This window comes from Delphinus delphis, chromosome 4 (assembly GCF_949987515.2).
Source record: "Delphinus delphis chromosome 4, mDelDel1.2, whole genome shotgun sequence".
NCBI classification, from domain to species: domain Eukaryota; kingdom Metazoa; phylum Chordata; class Mammalia; order Artiodactyla; family Delphinidae; genus Delphinus; species Delphinus delphis.
Window position 1 is genome coordinate 70,498,280 of NC_082686.1, and position 17,755 is coordinate 70,516,034.

The window sequence follows — 17,755 nt, forward strand, 5'->3', positions numbered from 1 at the left end:
CCTCCCAGCCCGTCCCTTTCTCTGCGTCTCCATCAGATTCTCTTTTCCCGCCTTTCCTCTAATCAGCTCATCCCCTTTTTTTTCTTCATCCCTTTTCTGTTTCTTCTCTCCAACAAACTGTTGCACAGAACTAAATACATTAAAAACAAATATTTGTCGAATACACTTTTACATTCTCTGTGTTTTATTCTTCAAACTGGTTGAAGAATATGTGTCCTTCTCCGAGTCATCTGCATTTCTTACGAGAGCATGAGTAACTATTTACAACTTTTTATTAAAGTACGATGTGCACAGACGACAGTGCACGTGTAGCAGCGGTAAGCACCACGCAGAACTCATCGCTACCAGAGCGTGGGTAGAGGCAGCGCTTACGTGGAGAGATGCCACGTCCCCTCCACTCATCCTCCCACACAGTCACACCAGCCTGACTTCTTTCAGCAGAGACTAGTCGTTTCTGATAAACTACAAAACACCCGGATTTATATCTTCTATCAGTGGAGTGCTGTAGGATGTTCCCTTTTGTGTCTGGCTTTTCTTGCTCGGAATCTGACGGTCGATTCACTCACATCATTACATGTACTTATAAACCCTTCATTCTCCTTGCTTCATAGCACCTGGGGCGGGGCCATCCCACAATTCGTTTTCCCTTCTATTGTTAATGGGCAACTGAGCGGTTTCCATGAGCAGCTGTTACAAATAATGCTGCTATTAACTTCCATGTATGTGTCTTTTGAGGGCATCTATTACTTTTAGAATCAGGAAAAGAGAAGAAAACTATTTTCGTTTTAAGAGATGGAGGTGGCCAAGTGGGATGTTTTAGAAAAGGGCTCTGGAGTAGGAAGCAGAACACATGCGCCCTTGTTCTGGCTTCTCTCTTCTCTATTTCTACAACTTTGAGCCAATCGATTAACCTCAGTGAGTCTCAGTTTTCTCATCCGCAAACGATGGACAGTAGTATCTGCCATTGGGAGGCATGGCCACCTCACAGGGAAACTATGACAATCAAGTAAGATGATGGATGTGAGGGAAAGAGTGTCATGGAAAAATAAAATGCATTATTATTTCTCATATTAAAGAAAAAAATAACAGACGCATTATGAGGCTCTTGATTTACCTGGTTTTAAAATTTGAGAAAACAAATTTGAACCTGGGGCCTTAGACAAAAGATCTCCCCAACCCCTGACCCACTGTGGGCAATAAAAGATAAATACATGTCTCAAAGGTAAGAAATAACAAATAAAAGATAATACATGTCTCAAAATGCCCCGTCTCCAAAAGTCTTTGTTTCACATGAGTGACTGGGAACAGGTGGTCTGTGACATCTTTTGTCCCTTCCAAGTGGCCTTGGCTCAGAGCAGATGGGGGCCCCTGGTCTAGACAAACCACAAAAAAGCCTCACTGACTGAGCTGTAGGGACCTGGGGATAGACTCAGGACCCGCAAGAGGAGGGATGTGCCCACAGAGTACACACAGAAGGCCAGGGCTAGCCTTGTCTTCAGATACCAACCGGTGCCCCGTCCCATCCCCTGCACTGTCCCCTCATGAGGAGAGAATCAGACAAACGTGCGGAACAGGAAACAGGGCTGCATGTCTGCTGGCCAGCAGAGCATATCTGAGGGTCTGAGCTCTCTGCCAGCGTGGGGTCATTTGTTGGTGTAGGGCCGCGGGGGCCGTCCACACGCTGGCGTGGATGCAGGCTAGGCACCGCCACCAGCTCCCACCCAGTGCCTCCTCCCCGCCCACCCCAAACAAACCCTGTGCTCGAAGCTCCCGCCCTGCGGCGAGCTCTCACAACACTGGCAGCCCTGTGCTTTGGGTCCAGGCATGCAAACCTACAGGGTCCCTGCCCTCGTCTGGGTGGGGAGGGAAGTGTGACCCAATTGAGAGAGAGGGATCTGGGAAGGAAGCACTTGTTCAAGAGGGGTTCTGAGCAGGAACTCCTAAGAAGATGGAGGAATGAATGAGAGCCTTGAAAACTAGGCATTAGACTAGTGATTCTCAACCCTGACTGCATATTAGAATTGCCAAGGGAATTTTTACAAACTGTCGGTGCCTGGAACCCGCCTCCCTAGTTAGCATCTCTGGTGTGGGGCATCAGCATTTTTTAAAAGCTCCCCAGGTGATCTTATGTACAGCCAGGGTTGAGAACCACTGCCTTAACCTAATTGCAGTGGCAAAACTCACTGTAAGCTTTCAGCAGTAGAGGGACATGATCAAAGTGGCTGCTCAGGAAGCGTTTACTGAGCACCTCTGTATACCAGCAGGCACTGTGCTAGGCTCTGCGTACACAGGGATGTGGAAGATGTATATCGTCCCTGCCCTTGACCAGCCAGCAAATTAGGAGAAGAGACAGAGCCATAAATAAGTATAATATAAAGGAAGTTGTTTTACAGAAGTATGAACCCAGTGCTCTAAGAACACTGAGGATTTGCTAGAGAAAGCTTTCTTAGGGAGGTGACATTAGAATTCTTTCCTGAAGGATGCTTAGGAGCTTACCAAGCAAAGGAAACAGAGGAGAACATTCTAAGTGGAAGAAAACGTGTTATACAGGTGCCGAGTCCTGTGAAGACTCCCTGTGTTCAGCGTAACATGGGGAGTGTGGGGAAGAGGGGCTGGAAGGAAGGACAAAGGGAAGCACCAAGGGCCTGATACTACTTGAGCTCTCAGTATTTGAACACTGAGCTAGAGAGAGCAGATTAGAAAAGAGAGCGAGCGAGGTAGGGAGAACAGTCAGTAGCCACTGTAGAGATCCCAACACGAAGTGATGAAGACCTGGACCGAGGAACTGACGGTGGGAATGAGGCAGAGAGCAACCCAAGAGATATTGCCCAAAAGGCAACCGAATTTGGGAAGAGAACAGATGTAAGGAAAGAGAAGGGCAAAGGTGGCCTCATAGTAACTGATTTGAGACAGCAAGATAACAGGATAACATGACCTTAGCGAAGATGGGATGCCAGGTAGATTACTTGAACTTCATGTAACTCCAAGGCATCCGTGTGGAGATGTACGCAAAAGGCTAGCTGAAGGGCACAAGTTGGGTTGTAGAGGTAAGGAGGGAAACTACAAGGAGAGAAGGTGGGATGTCCAGGTATAAATGATCTACTTCAGGCATTTATCAGGAGAAGAAAGAAAAATGGGATGGCACCCGGAAGATCAGGCACAAGGTGTGTGTTTGCCAGGACTGACCTGCGCGTGGGCGGAGACAGGAGGAAGAAAGAGGAATCAGGTAGCCGAGCAGCTAGGTCCAGGAGGTGCATCCAACACAGGAGGAGAGTTTATCTTCAGGAAGGAGAGGCATTTCTTAGCGGAGATAGAGATGGAGATAGTGAGGAAACTCACTCCCAGGGGCCTGGATCCAGATCAAACCCTCTAAAGCAGGTACCAGGAAACTTTTTCCATAAGGGGCCAGACAGTCAATATTTTAGGCTTTGCTACTCAACTCTGCCATAGACTGTCTAAGGCAGCCATAGACAGTGCGTGAATGAATGGGCCTGGCTGTGTGCCAATAAGACTTTATTTTCAAAAACAGGCAGTGGTTATAAGGGTTGATTTTATTTTATATGAATTTCACCTCAATTTAAAAAATAGCAGGCTCGGGCTTCCCTGGTGGCGCAGCGGTTGAGAGTCCGCCTGCCGATGCAGGGCACACGGGTTCGTGCCCCGGTCCGGGAAGATCCCACATGCCGCGGAGCGGCTGCGCCCGTGAGCCATGGCCGCTGAGCCTGCGCGTCCGGAACCTGTGCTCCGCAACGGGAGAGGCCACGGCAGTGAGAGGCCCGCGTACCACAAAAAAAAAAAAAAAAAAAAAAAAAAAGCAGGCTCTGGGCTTGATTTGGCCCACGGGTCTAGCGTTTGCCAATACCTGCTCTAGAGGTGAAGGAGGAGCCATTGGAGACTTAGGGTTTGGGCTGGCGTCCACAGGACCGTGAACAGTGAATGACGTGAGTTCAAATCCAGTATTACCACTTACTAGCTAATAACTTAACTTTCCTGAGCCTCAGTTTCTTCATCTGTAAAATGGAGGAAATAACAGTCCTACCTCACTAAGTTGTTCTGAGGATCAAATGAAACAATGAATATGGGTATCTAGCATAACACCTGGCTCAGTGAAGATTTTTTTATTTATAAAGATTGACCATGAATTGCAGGATGCCAGCTGCAGGTGGGACTGGAAGGAAGGAAGGAAGGAGTTGGGGGCTGGGCTGAGAGGTAAGGAGAGGGGCTTTACCACCTGGTGGCAGAGAGAACAAAATTTGTATGGCCAGGGCTACAAACAGACCCACAGCTGCAAACACACACACCTGTGCACACACAGGCACACCAAGGGCATGTAGCCCAACTCCACTGTTCTTAGTGGAACGAGGTCCTGCAGTGCTTTGTCTCTGGCTAAGTGTGTGGCCCATGGACGTGCCGCCCGCAGTTTGGTTTATCAGGCCCCAGCATAGACCAGCATGCCTCGCTAGCACATAGCATACGGAGCTCTGGTCTGGGACCACTGCTGCCCATCACAGAGCCTGGAGCTCATGGAGACAAGAGGCTTCAGACTCAGGTCAGCTCAAAGCCTTTCCACCCGTGCTTCTCAAACTTTAGAAAGTCACGTGGGGGAGGGGTTACTTTAAAATGTATGTCCTAGTTGTAAAGCAACTATCCTCCAATAAAAATTAATAGTAAACAAAGTATGTCCTAGGCCTCACCCAAGAAATTCTGGTTTAGTAAACTGAGGAGGGCCCAGGAAACTGCATTTTAGCAAGCATCCCAGGTCATTTATTATACCAGTGAGCTGAGAACCACGCTTTCAGAAATAAGACTTTGTCCTCTCTGAACGCAGCTGCGTGATGAAACAATGGGATCCCCGACTTTGTCCCTAGAACTGCAGCCATAGAACAGGGTCCACCCCTATCTATTATACTTCCTCCTACTGCTCCTGAGGAAAAGAGAAACTCAGGTTGGATGTCTTGGGGTAACATGACTAATTCTAAAACAGACGTGAAGATTTTCCAGGGCACTGTATTTACCCAGGAATTTTTTACCATCACCCAGAGAAGAGGTAATGCACTGTCCTCAGTCCATAAGAAAATGTGAATAATTACTCTCCTCAGAGCATTTTGGTTGAACTATCCGAGTGCAGTCTATTCCAAGTCCCATTTCCTTTCCTCCTAGCCAGCCAAGAAGTCCGTGCCCATTTCCTGCTTCTTAATCCTAGAATACTCCTAAAAACTGAGCTGCAGGCTACTGGGGGAGCAACTGCTGTCATCTGTTTTCACAGTTTCTGAATAAAAAAACAAAACAAAACACGTGGCTTTGCACACATAGACATTCAATAAATACTTGTTAAGTGAGTGACTGAATGAATCCGTGATGAGTTGGACGGGTTGACAGGGCACATAAAAAATACATAAAGCCATGAATTGGGATGACTTATAACTGAAGATACACCTCTACTACTGAAGGTCTTTCAATCTGGTTGGGCGGAAGAAGACCAACACAGATCATTAATAAAAGATGAGCAGAACCCAAACTACAGAGTTACTCACTACACACACACACACACACACACACACGTGCAGTTGATCTAAATAAATGTTGTTTCTTCAAATCAGCACCTTGAGAGGCCTTATGAAATTATTCCAGTGACACTGTCAGTCCTCAAAACGCGTTGTGTTGGCATCTCATCTGTAGAAATTGCTTCAAGAGTCAGTTTGCTTCATGCTCACACCTCATTTTTGACCCAAAGAGATGGTTTAGCTTGGTCAGTCCCCTCATTCCCAGATTTGGTTCCAAAGGATTTTTGCTGCTTCCAGAAATCAAATGAACCCTCAAAGGACAAAAACTTGTCATTCATGAGATTATTCAAAGGCTCAGAAGAGAATATTGAAAATGGAATTCCAAAGCGTGATTTAAGGAATGGCAGAATCATTGGATCAAATGTGTAAATTCTCACAAAAGACAGAGCCCTGAAGGGGCAAAACCTACGCAGGGCAGATCAGGAGACTCGCTCAACTGCCCCCAGTGAAGAACCCAATCCAGCTGTTCTCATCCTGAGCACAGTGGCACAGACTGGCCAGATGCCCGCCAAACCTGGCTCCTCATCTCCCTGAGCACAGAGCTGACCCACGTTTCCCAGCCAGCCTCTTAACGGAAAGTGGAAGGAAGTGATATGAGCCCGTTTAGCCCCTGAAACTGCCACAGCATCCTCCCTTTCTTCTCTCACCTGCCAACGGGGGGATGAGAATTCAGGGGAAGATTCTGAGGGCCTAGAAGATGCTCAACTACAAAACAGAATGACAGTGGTCCCTGAACGACCGTGTGGGGCAGAGCTCCCCTCCCGCTTCTGACTTGTATCAGACTGGAACAGAAGCCGGAAATAAATGTATGAAGTGTCAAGTCACTGAGATCCGAGGGCTGTTTGTTGCAGCAGCAAGCCCACCCGGACCGATACAGACACACAGAGTTACACAGAGCTGCCCGTCTGCCAAGCAGTTCGCTTAAAACTTGACACTGCCGTTGCCAGTGTCTGTCCTTGTGACTTTCAGTTTGGGGTTCATATTTGAGCCTCAGCCTCTTAACACATATGGTCTATGTCACATTGCACAGATCAGCGTTCATCGAGCCCTCTTGCCGGCTGCTGGGGGATGACTGCTAATCCTTTGAAATGCTACTCACCCTCAGGGCTGCCCAGAGTGAATCTGATGTAGACCACATGGCCCATAATTTAAGCCAGTCTTCACATGTGGAAGTCCAGCTTCTTTTTATAGAGAGGCATCTCTAACAAACACAAACGGTCAGGAAAGTGCACGTGCACACACACACACACGTGTGTGTGTGTTTTCAAAGAAACACGATTTTCCCCTTTTTTCTGGTTTTTTCTTTTTTTTTCTGGAGTAAAACTTGGAAAAAAAGAAACACAATTTAAAAAGGGAGAAGAAAAACAGGCTCTCCATTATTTTAGAGACTCCCATTTAGAGAACCGCTCTGCCTCTTTCAGAAGGAGGCTGTGGCCACCCTCACCTCTATGAATGGTGGTGAGTAGTCAACCACTATGCTCCGTCCACTCACCTAGCCCAGCAGCCTAGGGAACAGGTAAGGGCACCAGCCTTGGTGCTGCGAGACGGGCTGCACGCCAGGAGCACAGCCAACTGCGGACCCCCCGATGCTGGTGGGCCTTTCTTGCCGTCTGCTTCACCCTTTGCTTGAATGTGACCTTCCCCTCCAAGAAGAGTACCTTGTCAAGAGTCAGGGGCTTACACCTCTACTTCCTTCCTCAAACTAACAAACTGGCATCCATTTTCCTTTGTGAGTCCCTTCAAAGGAGCCCAGGAACACCTCCCAGATGCAGGGATGCTGAGCAGTGTGTGGCGAGTACAGACGTCTGCATGTCCCTGTCTGCAGAGAAGTGCAAACAGTATGGACTCACACAGACCATGCAACCGCCACTTCTGATCCTCTCCTCCAGGGCATCCACGTAGACACGGAGGGGATAAGACATAGCAAAAAGCGGGTTATCTGCTCTCGAGTAAGCCTTGGTTCAAAAGAACTGGAGAGTGGGATAGGTTTTCTGATGTTTAAGAAAATTCCCCAAGGCTCTGGCAAGGGAATGAAGAAGGCTGAGAGCAGTGGTATAGGGACGTGGCCAAATGGGTCCGATTAGCCAAGGGAGTGGAGAGGGAGGCAGAGCTGACACGGTGGTCAGCAAGCGGCGACTGCCAGCTCCCCGCGCCCTGACTACGCATGCCGCAGAGTCCCTGCTGATGGCTGGAGAAGAGGTCCCACCTTGTCTGCTGCTGACAAGATATAGCGTGGCCTGCTGAAGCAGGAGAACTCCACCCTGCTCTGAAACCTCCGGCTAGTAGATGCCAAGAACCACTGCAGTTCCCACTGATCTTTTTTCTTTCTGTGTTGCCCACATTAAGTGACATGGAATTAGTAGGGGCGGTGGAAGAACACGTATGACACCGCCTCCACCTTGACTTCCTCCAAAAACATGTGAGTCTCACTTTACTAAGTACTCACAGATTCACTTGGAGGCAGGCAGGAATTGTAATTCCTATTTTACAGAGAAGGAAATGAAGGCACAGAGAGGTTAAGAAGCCTACCCAAGGTCACACAGCTAGTAAATGGTGGTGCCAATCCCCAGATCCTAGGTAACAGTTACTTATATGGCCAAAGGAACTCTGCAGATGTGATTAAATAAAGGCTCTTGACATGGGGAGATTATGCTAGATTATCCAGGTGGGCCCATCTAATCACATGGGTCCTTAAAAGCAGAAGAGGGAGGCAGGAGAGTTAGAGAAGATGTGATGACAGAGGCAGAGGAGGGAGACAACGGGACTGCGGACTGCTGCCTTTGAAGATGGAAGGGGCAACCACCAAGGAATGCAGGCAGCCTCCAGATGCTGGAAAAAGCGAGGAAAGAGATTCTCCCCTAGACCCTGCAGGAAGAACCCAGCTCTGCTGATGCCTTGATTTCAGCCCCGTGAGACCCATTTCGGACTTCTGACCTCCAGAGCTGTAGGAGAGTACTTCCGTGTTGTTTTAAGCTACTAAGTTTGTGGCAATCTGTTACAGCAGCAATAGGAAAGTAGTACATCAGGACTGCCGTGTTCTAATTGTTTTGCTCCTATCTCCACCCCACTCCTCCCACCAACAACCCACACCCACCAGGCACTGGGACGGCTGGTACTCAGCATACAGGGAGTGAGGGGGGCGGGCCTCTGGGAACCTCCAATGACCAGTCCCTGCCCCTGCAAAGTTCAGGGCTGGTTCCTCTTCCCCTCCTCCCACGTGCTCTGACCTCAAGAGGGACGCCCCCCACTGGCCCTCTCTCCCCTCCCCAGTAAGGAGAGCAGGAACGGCAACACAATGTCAGCGAAAGAGCAGATCAAAGCTGGATTGTTTCTGAGCCTGGATCACGCTCACTGAATTCTTACAAGGGTCTTCTGGTAAAGCCCTAGAAAAGGCTGAGGATGGATTTTTATGATCATTCCTCAGGTTTACCTCCTCATTCCCATAGCACACACAGAGAGGTAGCAAACCCCTTCCAGACCTGACCCTTGCCTGCCTTTCCAGTACTTCCCCTGCCTTGCACTGCCCCACCCGGACACTCGTGAAACTCTCAGTTACCCTTCAGCCCCCAGACACCTTTGATTGCGCTGATCTCTCTATTGAGAATGTCCTGCCCCTCCTCTCTGCCCATGAAGTGCTTGAATGAGGTCAGATATGTCCTCCTCCAGGGAGCCCTCCCTGACTACTGTCAGAATGGCTTAGAGCTCCTCTGTCCACCCACAGACCCTGTGTCTGCCTCTGTCAGTATTCTCACTGCTACTGGGGTTCCTTTAGCTCTCCTCACTTTCCTCCTCCATGGAGACGATGGAGCTACCACCCAAGCTCCCTCCTGCGTTACCAGAGGCAGAGGGAACACCTCTGCCCCCACCACCAGTCTATCAGTCAGTATTAGCTCCTCCCCATGGGAGGGGGGAGGTCAGTCTGATTGGTCAGGTCTGGGGCCACAGTTCATTGGCAGGTAGAGCCTGGAGCTGAAAGGTGATCACTTTATGATCTCCCCCCACGTGTTATTGGGTGATGAGCCCAGCTGGTCATTCTGTCTCTTGATTCCAGCTCCTCAACCAAGGGACTGAGAGAAGTGGATTCTTAGATTCAAGAGGAAGAAAGTTAGACATGACAAGCTTTGCTTCCACCTTCTGACCTCAGCTGCATTCTCTGCTACCACCCTTACACCCTTGTCCAGGTATCAGTACGTAAACTGACACAGTGTTTCCCATCCTTAAACATACTTCCTCCATCAGAAAACTGGACGGAAGGTAGGACGATGAAATCCTGAACCTCAAACTCCCACACTGACTTATAATCATTTGTGCAGGATGCACCCTATTGTGTAGGTCAGAGGACTTGTTAGCATGACTCCCAGAGACATCTGAGAAAATGGCCCCTGTTCTGGTTCCTAGTCCTGAGTTCAAGGATGCTCTAGAACTGGGCAGTACTCACCTTGAAAGTTTGAGGGTGGTGACTGAGGAGTTAGTTCATTTCTGTCTGAATGGCCTGCAACCATATTTTTACATTACAAAGCTCCGAGATTGGTGAGGTGTACTCGGCTCAGGTGAGGTGGTCTGAGGCACGTGTACAACTGCCCCAGCCATGGATGGGTGCGTAGACGGGTAGACCGATGGCTGGTCAGAGGGTGGGTGGATGGCTGAGTGAATGGATGGATCAATGGGCGAGTGGGTAGATGGTTAGATGGCCTGGTGGATAGATGGATCATTAGACGGATAAATTCGTAAACAGTGTGGCCTGAAGGGAGACATTCATGGTCCCAGAAGATCTAATGTGACCCTCACTCCTTCCGACGTTTTCCCCTACAACCGTGCACTCCTTGGTTAGACCTTCAGTCTAGGGATCCCTCCCTTTGTCTTTTTAAGAAAATGATGCTAGTCTCACTGCCAAATATCCTGACTGTGCTGGCCCTTTTAGCATTCTTTAGATAACCGAACTCTCTCTGAATGATCCAGTGTCATCTGTCTCACTTCTCTGACAACCTGAACTTACTGCTGACCTCCGGCATACACGGACAGTATACAATACCTCTTATATGCCACCTCAGATCCTCTCTGCCCCACCTGATTCTGGAGCTGAGGCTGGTGCATCTCAGCCACCACCACAGCAACCAGTTCTGCCAGACTCCAGTCAATTTAACGCACACAAACCCAACAGTGCCTCATGTCCACAGAGTAGCTGCTTGCAGCAGAACTCGCTAGGTACTCACACAAGTTCAAATCACAAGTGTGGGGTGGCGGGGGCAGGGCGCGTGTTAATGCCCCTCAAGGCTAGCCTTTGACTATGGGAAACAGGAACCAGTGGATGAATTCTCATCCCTTCCTCCCTCTGCAAAGGGGTCATGAGACACGGGTATTCCTATCATCTCTCAGAAGGGTCCTCTGAGACCAAGTGTTCCGTTGCACATGATACTAAAGGGTCACTAACCCAATGTCATGCCTCCTCACCTGTTCCACTCTTTTCTCTCACTCCTTCCCTGAAGGTACCCCCCAGTAAAGCAATAGCACATAAACTTCTGCTTTCTGGGAGCCCAGGCTAAGACTCCGTTACTGCTTTACTGATTACTATTACTATTTATACAATATAGTTTTCTTTAAATACAAGATATTTGGACCTAAATAGAGGTTCGAGTGTTTAGCGTCTGCCATTTCGGTACCCCCAACACCGAGTCAAATGCTGCAATTCTCTCTCATACCCATTCTTCTCTTACTCTTTTCCATAAAGTTAATCATATTGGGAAAGTTCTCATCTTGGATACTTGAATCTTCTGCTGTATATGGTTTTCAAACCCAGGACCATCTTTTTCAGAGGGGATACTTTTTTAGCTTGTTATCCAGGATTCAGAAGAGCAAAAAGCTGAATCAGTAAAGCCTTCTGTGGCTGGCTGAAAAATGGCTCCCCCAAATATATCCACCGCCCAATCTCTGTTACCTGGGGATGTTTCCTCATTTGCCAAGGCCTTTGCAGGTGTGATGAAGTTACGACTCTCGAGAGGAGGAGATCATCCTGGATTATCTGGGTGGACCCTAAATGCAATCACATGTATCCTTATAAGAGGGAGGCAGAGGCCCACGTCAGGTGCACACAGGAGAAGGCAGTGTGGTCACACTGAGAGAGATTTGAAGGTGCTGGTCTTAAAGATGGGAGTGATGTGGCCACGAGTCACAGAATGCCAGCAGCCACCGGAAGCTGGAACATGCAAGGATCAGATTCTCCCCTAGAGCCTCTGGAGGGAGCAGAGTCCTGCTAACACCTTGATTTCAGCTCAGTGATACCGATTTTGGACATCTGGTCTCCAGAACTGTGAGAGAATAAATTTCTGTTGATCTAAGCTACTCAGTTTGTGTAATTTGTTACAGCAGCTACAGGAAACTAGTGCGGCTTCTTCTTAAAAAGGGCCTTCAGAGAACACTAACTCAGCCCTTCATGAATATTGTCTTTAATGATTTCCCATATGCCTATAGTTAACTCAGTGTTTGCTTTCTTTACATTGTTTCTAATGATGTTTGGAAGTCTGGTATTTAACCCCAAAGGTGCATGAACAGTAATTATAAACTAGATCTCACTGTGAACAGTAAGCGTAAACTATCAACAGATCTCACTTCCTAAGAGAGAAGGTTGAGACCTAACCCTAATCATGACATTCCCACCCCCAACTTACTTTAAGCCCGTTTCATCCAACAGGTCAACGTTTTTCAAAATGGTGTCCAAGGGTCCCCTGTGTTGAGTCACCTGAGGCACTCATTAAAAATGTAAAGTCCATGGGGCTTCCCTGGTGGCGCAGTGGTTGAGAGTCCGCCTGCCGATGCAGGGGACACGGGTTCATGCCCCGGTCCGGGAGGATCCCACATGCCGCGGAGCGGCTGGGCCCGTGAGCCATGGCCGCTGAGCCTGCGCGTCCGGAGCCTGTGCTCTGCAACGGGAGAGGCCACAACAGAGAGAGGCCTGCGTACCGCAAAAAAAAAAAAAAAAAAAAAAGTAAAGTCCACGACTCACCCCCAAGCTTCACCTCCAGTACTGAGCTGCAGAAATGTGCACTTTTAACAAGCCTCCCAGGTTTCTTAGCACACTGACTTTGAGAAGCTCTATTACAGAAGAAAGAGGTCAGAACTGATCCAACAGTACCTCTCTCCATGGTTCAGGGGTGAAACCACCAACTCTGGGCCAGGGCTGAACTCATGGAGGCACAGCCAGGGCCCTGGCCCCCAGACTGGATGCCTGTGATGAATGCCACACTGAGCTCAGAGAGGAACCAAAACTGTCCTGTCCCCTCATGTGTTCATACAGCAAAACAGCTGCCAAGGTGTCCAGAGCGTGGGGCACCACGCGTGCTTTTGAGAACATTGAGTCACCATTAAGTAATTCATGGTAATTTAACTTTTTAATTAAAAAGACCTTCACTAAACAATAATAGCTTACAAATGCATTACCTTTTGATCTTGCAATTCCACTTTTGGGAGTTTATCCTACAGATATTCGTCATGCTTGTACATATGAACACGATTATTCACTGCAGAACTGATTGTAATAGTAAAAGACTGGAAACAATCCAAATGCCATCATTGTGGAACTGATGAAATAAATTATAGCACATTCATATAATGAAAAAGAAGGAGGAAACGGCATATGTATTGATACGGAAATGTCTCCAAGATAGATTGTTAAGAGGAAAGGCAAGGTACAGAACACATGTATGATAGGCTACCTTTTGTGGATGAAAAGGGAGTAATAAAAATCCACATTCCTATTTGCTTGTACATTCGTAACGAAATGTGGGGAGCGTTATCTAAGAAGAGTGCTTATCTCTGGGGTAGGGGGTAGGAACTGAGCAGATGACAAACAAGGATGGGAGGGAGACTTTTCACTATATGTACGATTCTACTTTGGGGTTTGGAACCATGTAAGCATATTATTTATTCAAGGAATAAATAATAAAATAAAATTTAAAATAACCATTTATTGTGGCACTCAGAACAAGCAATCTGGTCTGGACACCTGCAAGTCTTGGGGTCCACATGGAGCCCTTCAGACTGGAGGCGTGTCTCAGGGGCCACCGCCATTGCAGTGGGTCCCCTGGTTAGCCGTGGTGCTCCACATCAGAATGCACATTTCCATCATCCAGAATGACAGGGGGAGGACAGGTCTTTGAGTTTCTTACCAAGGAGAACCAGCTTCACAAAGGTTCTGGGATTTGGGTCCACTGTACCCTGGACAGCTACACAAGGGGCGGGTCCCAGGCTGCCTAGTACTGACGACTCAGTACTCTAGTACTGAGGCATCATCAGCTGTTCCCGGCTCACGAGGGAGGAGTGGTGATAGCGATCCCGGGTGGCGAAGTCTGCATTCTCCTGGGTGAGCTGAGTCATCTCCATGTCAACCCTAGCCAGGGACGGCGCCAAAATTATCTGCTCTTGGTGGGATCGCAGGTTCCTTTGGTGAGAGAAACACGGAGGACGGTCAGAAGGAAAGACCAAACGTTAACCAGTGGCGGTAAGTCTCCTCTGGGATGGAGAAATGATTTGCAAAAATGTCGTGTTTATTAATAAACATGTATTAAACAACATAACTGTTGAAAGCTATACGTACAATACTTCATGAACCCAAAGTATGAGAAATAAGCATCAAAGAGTGAAATTTACCTTCTTTTAGTAGAAATGTATGAAACTATAAAAATAACCTTCCAAATGCTGTTGTGTTGGGGCTCTGTAGCTTTACTTGGCTTTCTTGTCAAATGAAATAATGGAATGGAGAGGCTGGAAAGCTGAGGTGAGGAGAAAGAGAAACCTTCTCTTTGGTTCACTGGAAGGAAAGTTGAGTGAGGAATGATTTCCAGAGCCGAGGTTTACAGAGCAAAGCAGCTACACGGTCAAGTGCAAGGGCTTTTGGCACCAAGCTCGCCTAAGGCAAAGAGCGAGTCCCAATACGGATGCCATTGTCACTGAAGGGTCCGCAGAAGAGTTGGAGTTGGAAGAAACTGGTAAAGAAACATATTAGCGATGCGTGAAGAAACTGCTGACAGCAGAAAGGAGTAAGGAAAGACCATCCTGGCAGCCAGCGTATCTATAGAAGACAGAGACAGTCACAGCTCTGCCACGAATCAGGCTGGTGGCCTCAGGCAAACCTCTTCACCTCCTTGTGCCTCTATTTCCTCACCTTCTCAGGCCCCTTCTAGTTCCTTCCGCCTATGCTAGGTCCTGAAATCACACCTTAGGCATAGATTTTTCTCTTAAAACTTTACCCTGAGAGAATCATTGGCTTTATAAGTAGCAGCGCTCAACTGTTTAAATAAGGAATATATTTATTTGATAGTTGTAAAAAACTGGTAGAAACCTTGTTATAAATCTGTGGAACTTAAGCAGAAAGCTTCACTGTCTAGAAAACTGTGCTGTTACAGGAGTTTGGATCACACGACTAAGGCTTTGCAGCTGCTCGAGAACACATCTAAATTAGGTGGGCTGAGGTTTTCTGAGCAATGAATTAACTTCTATAAAGGTTGAATCTTCAAGAAGTAAGGTTAGGAAGTGACAGAAATGCCGTACCAGTCAACATGGGTTTTTGCCAGTGAACTTTCTTGTAAATGCTTTTTTTTTTTTTTTTTTTTTAAGGTAAAACCATCGTATTTTTCTGAGTTCAGGGAAATAATACACTTCACTTTCTAGTCTAGAATGGCCTAAGGGTTCTCACCTGGGCAGTTGCTAGGACTTCAGGAAAGAAAGTTTTCTTAAGGTCAGGCTTAATTTCACATAATTCTGGGAACTGTTGGTGTCACAGAGGAAGTAACAGCCAAATTCCTTCGCCCAAAACACCCTACAATATTATTCTTCTTTGGTTTTGAAGAGCATCTGGGGCAACAGGTGTGAAAAATACTCAAAATTACAAAAGAGAAAACACAGCTACCAATTTCTACTTTTAAATGGATCACCATTTCTTAGTCCTTTCACCCTCCTGAACAACCATCACAAAATATCGCTCAGTCACCATGATGAGGCCAGCAAATTTGACACAGACTTAGCTGAGGCCTCCACCAACCACTCCACAAGCTCACAGAGCTATGAATAGTGTGGACTAGGTTCTCTTCCAACCAAAGTACTGCCCTTTTCTAAGAATAATCTCCTCCTAATGCATTCTTCTTTCCACATTGCACAACAGTGATCTCAGAGGTGAAATTCCAGAAATTCAGAGTCCAAAAAAGAGTAGTGACCTCCCATGGCCCTTTGCAGGCTTTCAAAGCCTACAATACCTAAAAACATTCATGCAGAATCAGATAAGGCCAAATACTCTCAACCACACACCAGCTGTAGCTCCAGAATCTGCAGGCAGCTTTCACACAGAATCTATTTCCACTTAAACTCTACTGGCCCTCAGGCCTAGGAGGCTGGGGAAGATGGAGCAGTGCAGTGATCTCAGATCAGTGCTGTGATCTGAGTCACCCAACCTGGTGCCTCAGCCTGGAAGAGAGGCAGAGAGGTGACACACCCACACCACGGCTCCATACAGGACATTTAGCCCAGCTTCCAAGCAAACAGCAGGGAATTACCCCCCTACACACCACTCTCCCTGCCAGCCCTCTCTCTGTTGGTTTCCTGCTCCTTTCATCATCATTTGATGCTGGATCTAGCATCCAGCCTTCATTTCTTGGGCCAACTTGAACAGATTGGCAGTGCTTATAAAAAGTCGTCTTAAGAAGGATTCTTGGGAGGGAGAAATGGGGAGTTATTGTTTAATGGGTATAGAGTTTCCATTTTGCAAGATGAAGCGTTCTGGAGGTGCTTGGAGGTGACGGCTGCATAACAGTATGAATGTACTTAATACCATTAAACTGTATACTTTAAAAAATTCTATGGTATGTGTATTTTACCACAATAAAAAAAAATGGGGAAAAAAATTCTGAACTTACATCTGGGATCAATGGGAAAGGGTCCCATAATCCCTCAGCAACGTCTGGGCGTGGAAGGTGGAAATATTGGCAAGGGCAACCCAGACTTCTAGAGTTTCAGAAACAAACCAACAAAATGAAACCAAATAAACACTTAGTTGGGTTCTGCCTGGATTTTCCCAGCCTGTAGCTTTGGCCCCTCACTGATACTGAAAGGGGAGGGAGGTAATTTCCAGAGTCTTGAGGCCTTCAAAGGTGAGGACGCATTGGCACTGGAAGGGTAGAGGAGGAAGAGAGAGATTAGGGCACTCATGAAAGCTTACCTTCCCTGTGAGGCTTTCTCCTGTTTCTCAGGAAAGTCTGTTCTTCCCTTTCCCTGAATATTTGAACACGGAGGTCCCACAGAAATCCTGCAGGATCGCTACTCTGTTTCTGTCACCAATACAGTCATGTCAACTACCTCTGCACTTTCACCAATACAGTCATGTCAACTACCTCTGACTTGAGATGGAAGAATGGGAGTTCTCTGGGCCTTAGTCTTGTGTGTGAGTACTAACGCTAGTGTGTCTTAGACTGTGAACTCACTGAGAGTAACTCTCTTGACTTATATCACTCTGCAACCAGATTCTAAAGAAAGCCTCTGTTCATGATTCCTGAGGATAAGAAGACAAGAAGACATGGGCCAAAGGAAGCTTCTGAGAAGCTAAAGCAGGGAGGCTGGGTGGTGGAGGGCCGTGAGGAGCAGTCTGAGTTTCCTTGAGGTTCTCAATCATCAGGTATTCACACCACAATTCACCCAAGCCCAGCAAGAAATGAAACACCCTTAGCACATCCCAGGCCCCTCATCCTGGCCCCAGATTGGCACAGACCTGTAGGAGGGGATCAGAAGAGACCTCATCCATCTGAAAAGGCTGAAGTTGGAGGCTAAACCTGCAGGGAAGACATAGACATAAATATTTATGAAGGCTCTATGTATGCATCTAGAATCCCAGGTTTAATGGGATAAATATACATCCCCTGACACACACACAATAGCACAAAAAAAATTTTTTTCCTTTTTCGGTCTAACCAAATGACATTCATTGTAATACTCCGACAGCAACCTGCTAAGGACTTCATATTTCATGTAGTTTCCAAAAGTTGATTTCTAAACTCCAAAATCCCAAGAAAGAAACTGAATGCATTTATAGAGAAAGAAGCACAGGACTTGCTAACTTCAGTCTTTGGAATTTTTAATGGTTTTAAATTTTGATAATTTTTTTCCTTAGATTCAAACTGATTATGTGTTTAAGTAGACACTATAAAGTCCCC

General features: G+C 47.1%; 1 protein-coding gene across 1 annotated transcript in view; it reads right to left on the reverse strand.

The window, feature by feature from the left end:
- Nucleotides 1-12,942: 12,942 nt before the first annotated feature.
- Nucleotides 12,943-17,755, reverse strand: part of SLC12A8 (solute carrier family 12 member 8) — a 108,382-nt gene continuing 103,569 nt past the window's right edge. Inside the window, exons 10-11 of the mRNA XM_060009920.1 lie at nt 17,314-17,374; nt 12,943-13,998 (exon numbers count right to left, since the gene is read on the reverse strand). Of these exons, the coding sequence (XP_059865903.1) occupies nt 13,833-13,998; nt 17,314-17,374 (227 nt within the window). The 3' untranslated portion in view covers nt 12,943-13,832. The remainder of the gene's footprint in view (nt 13,999-17,313; nt 17,375-17,755) is intronic.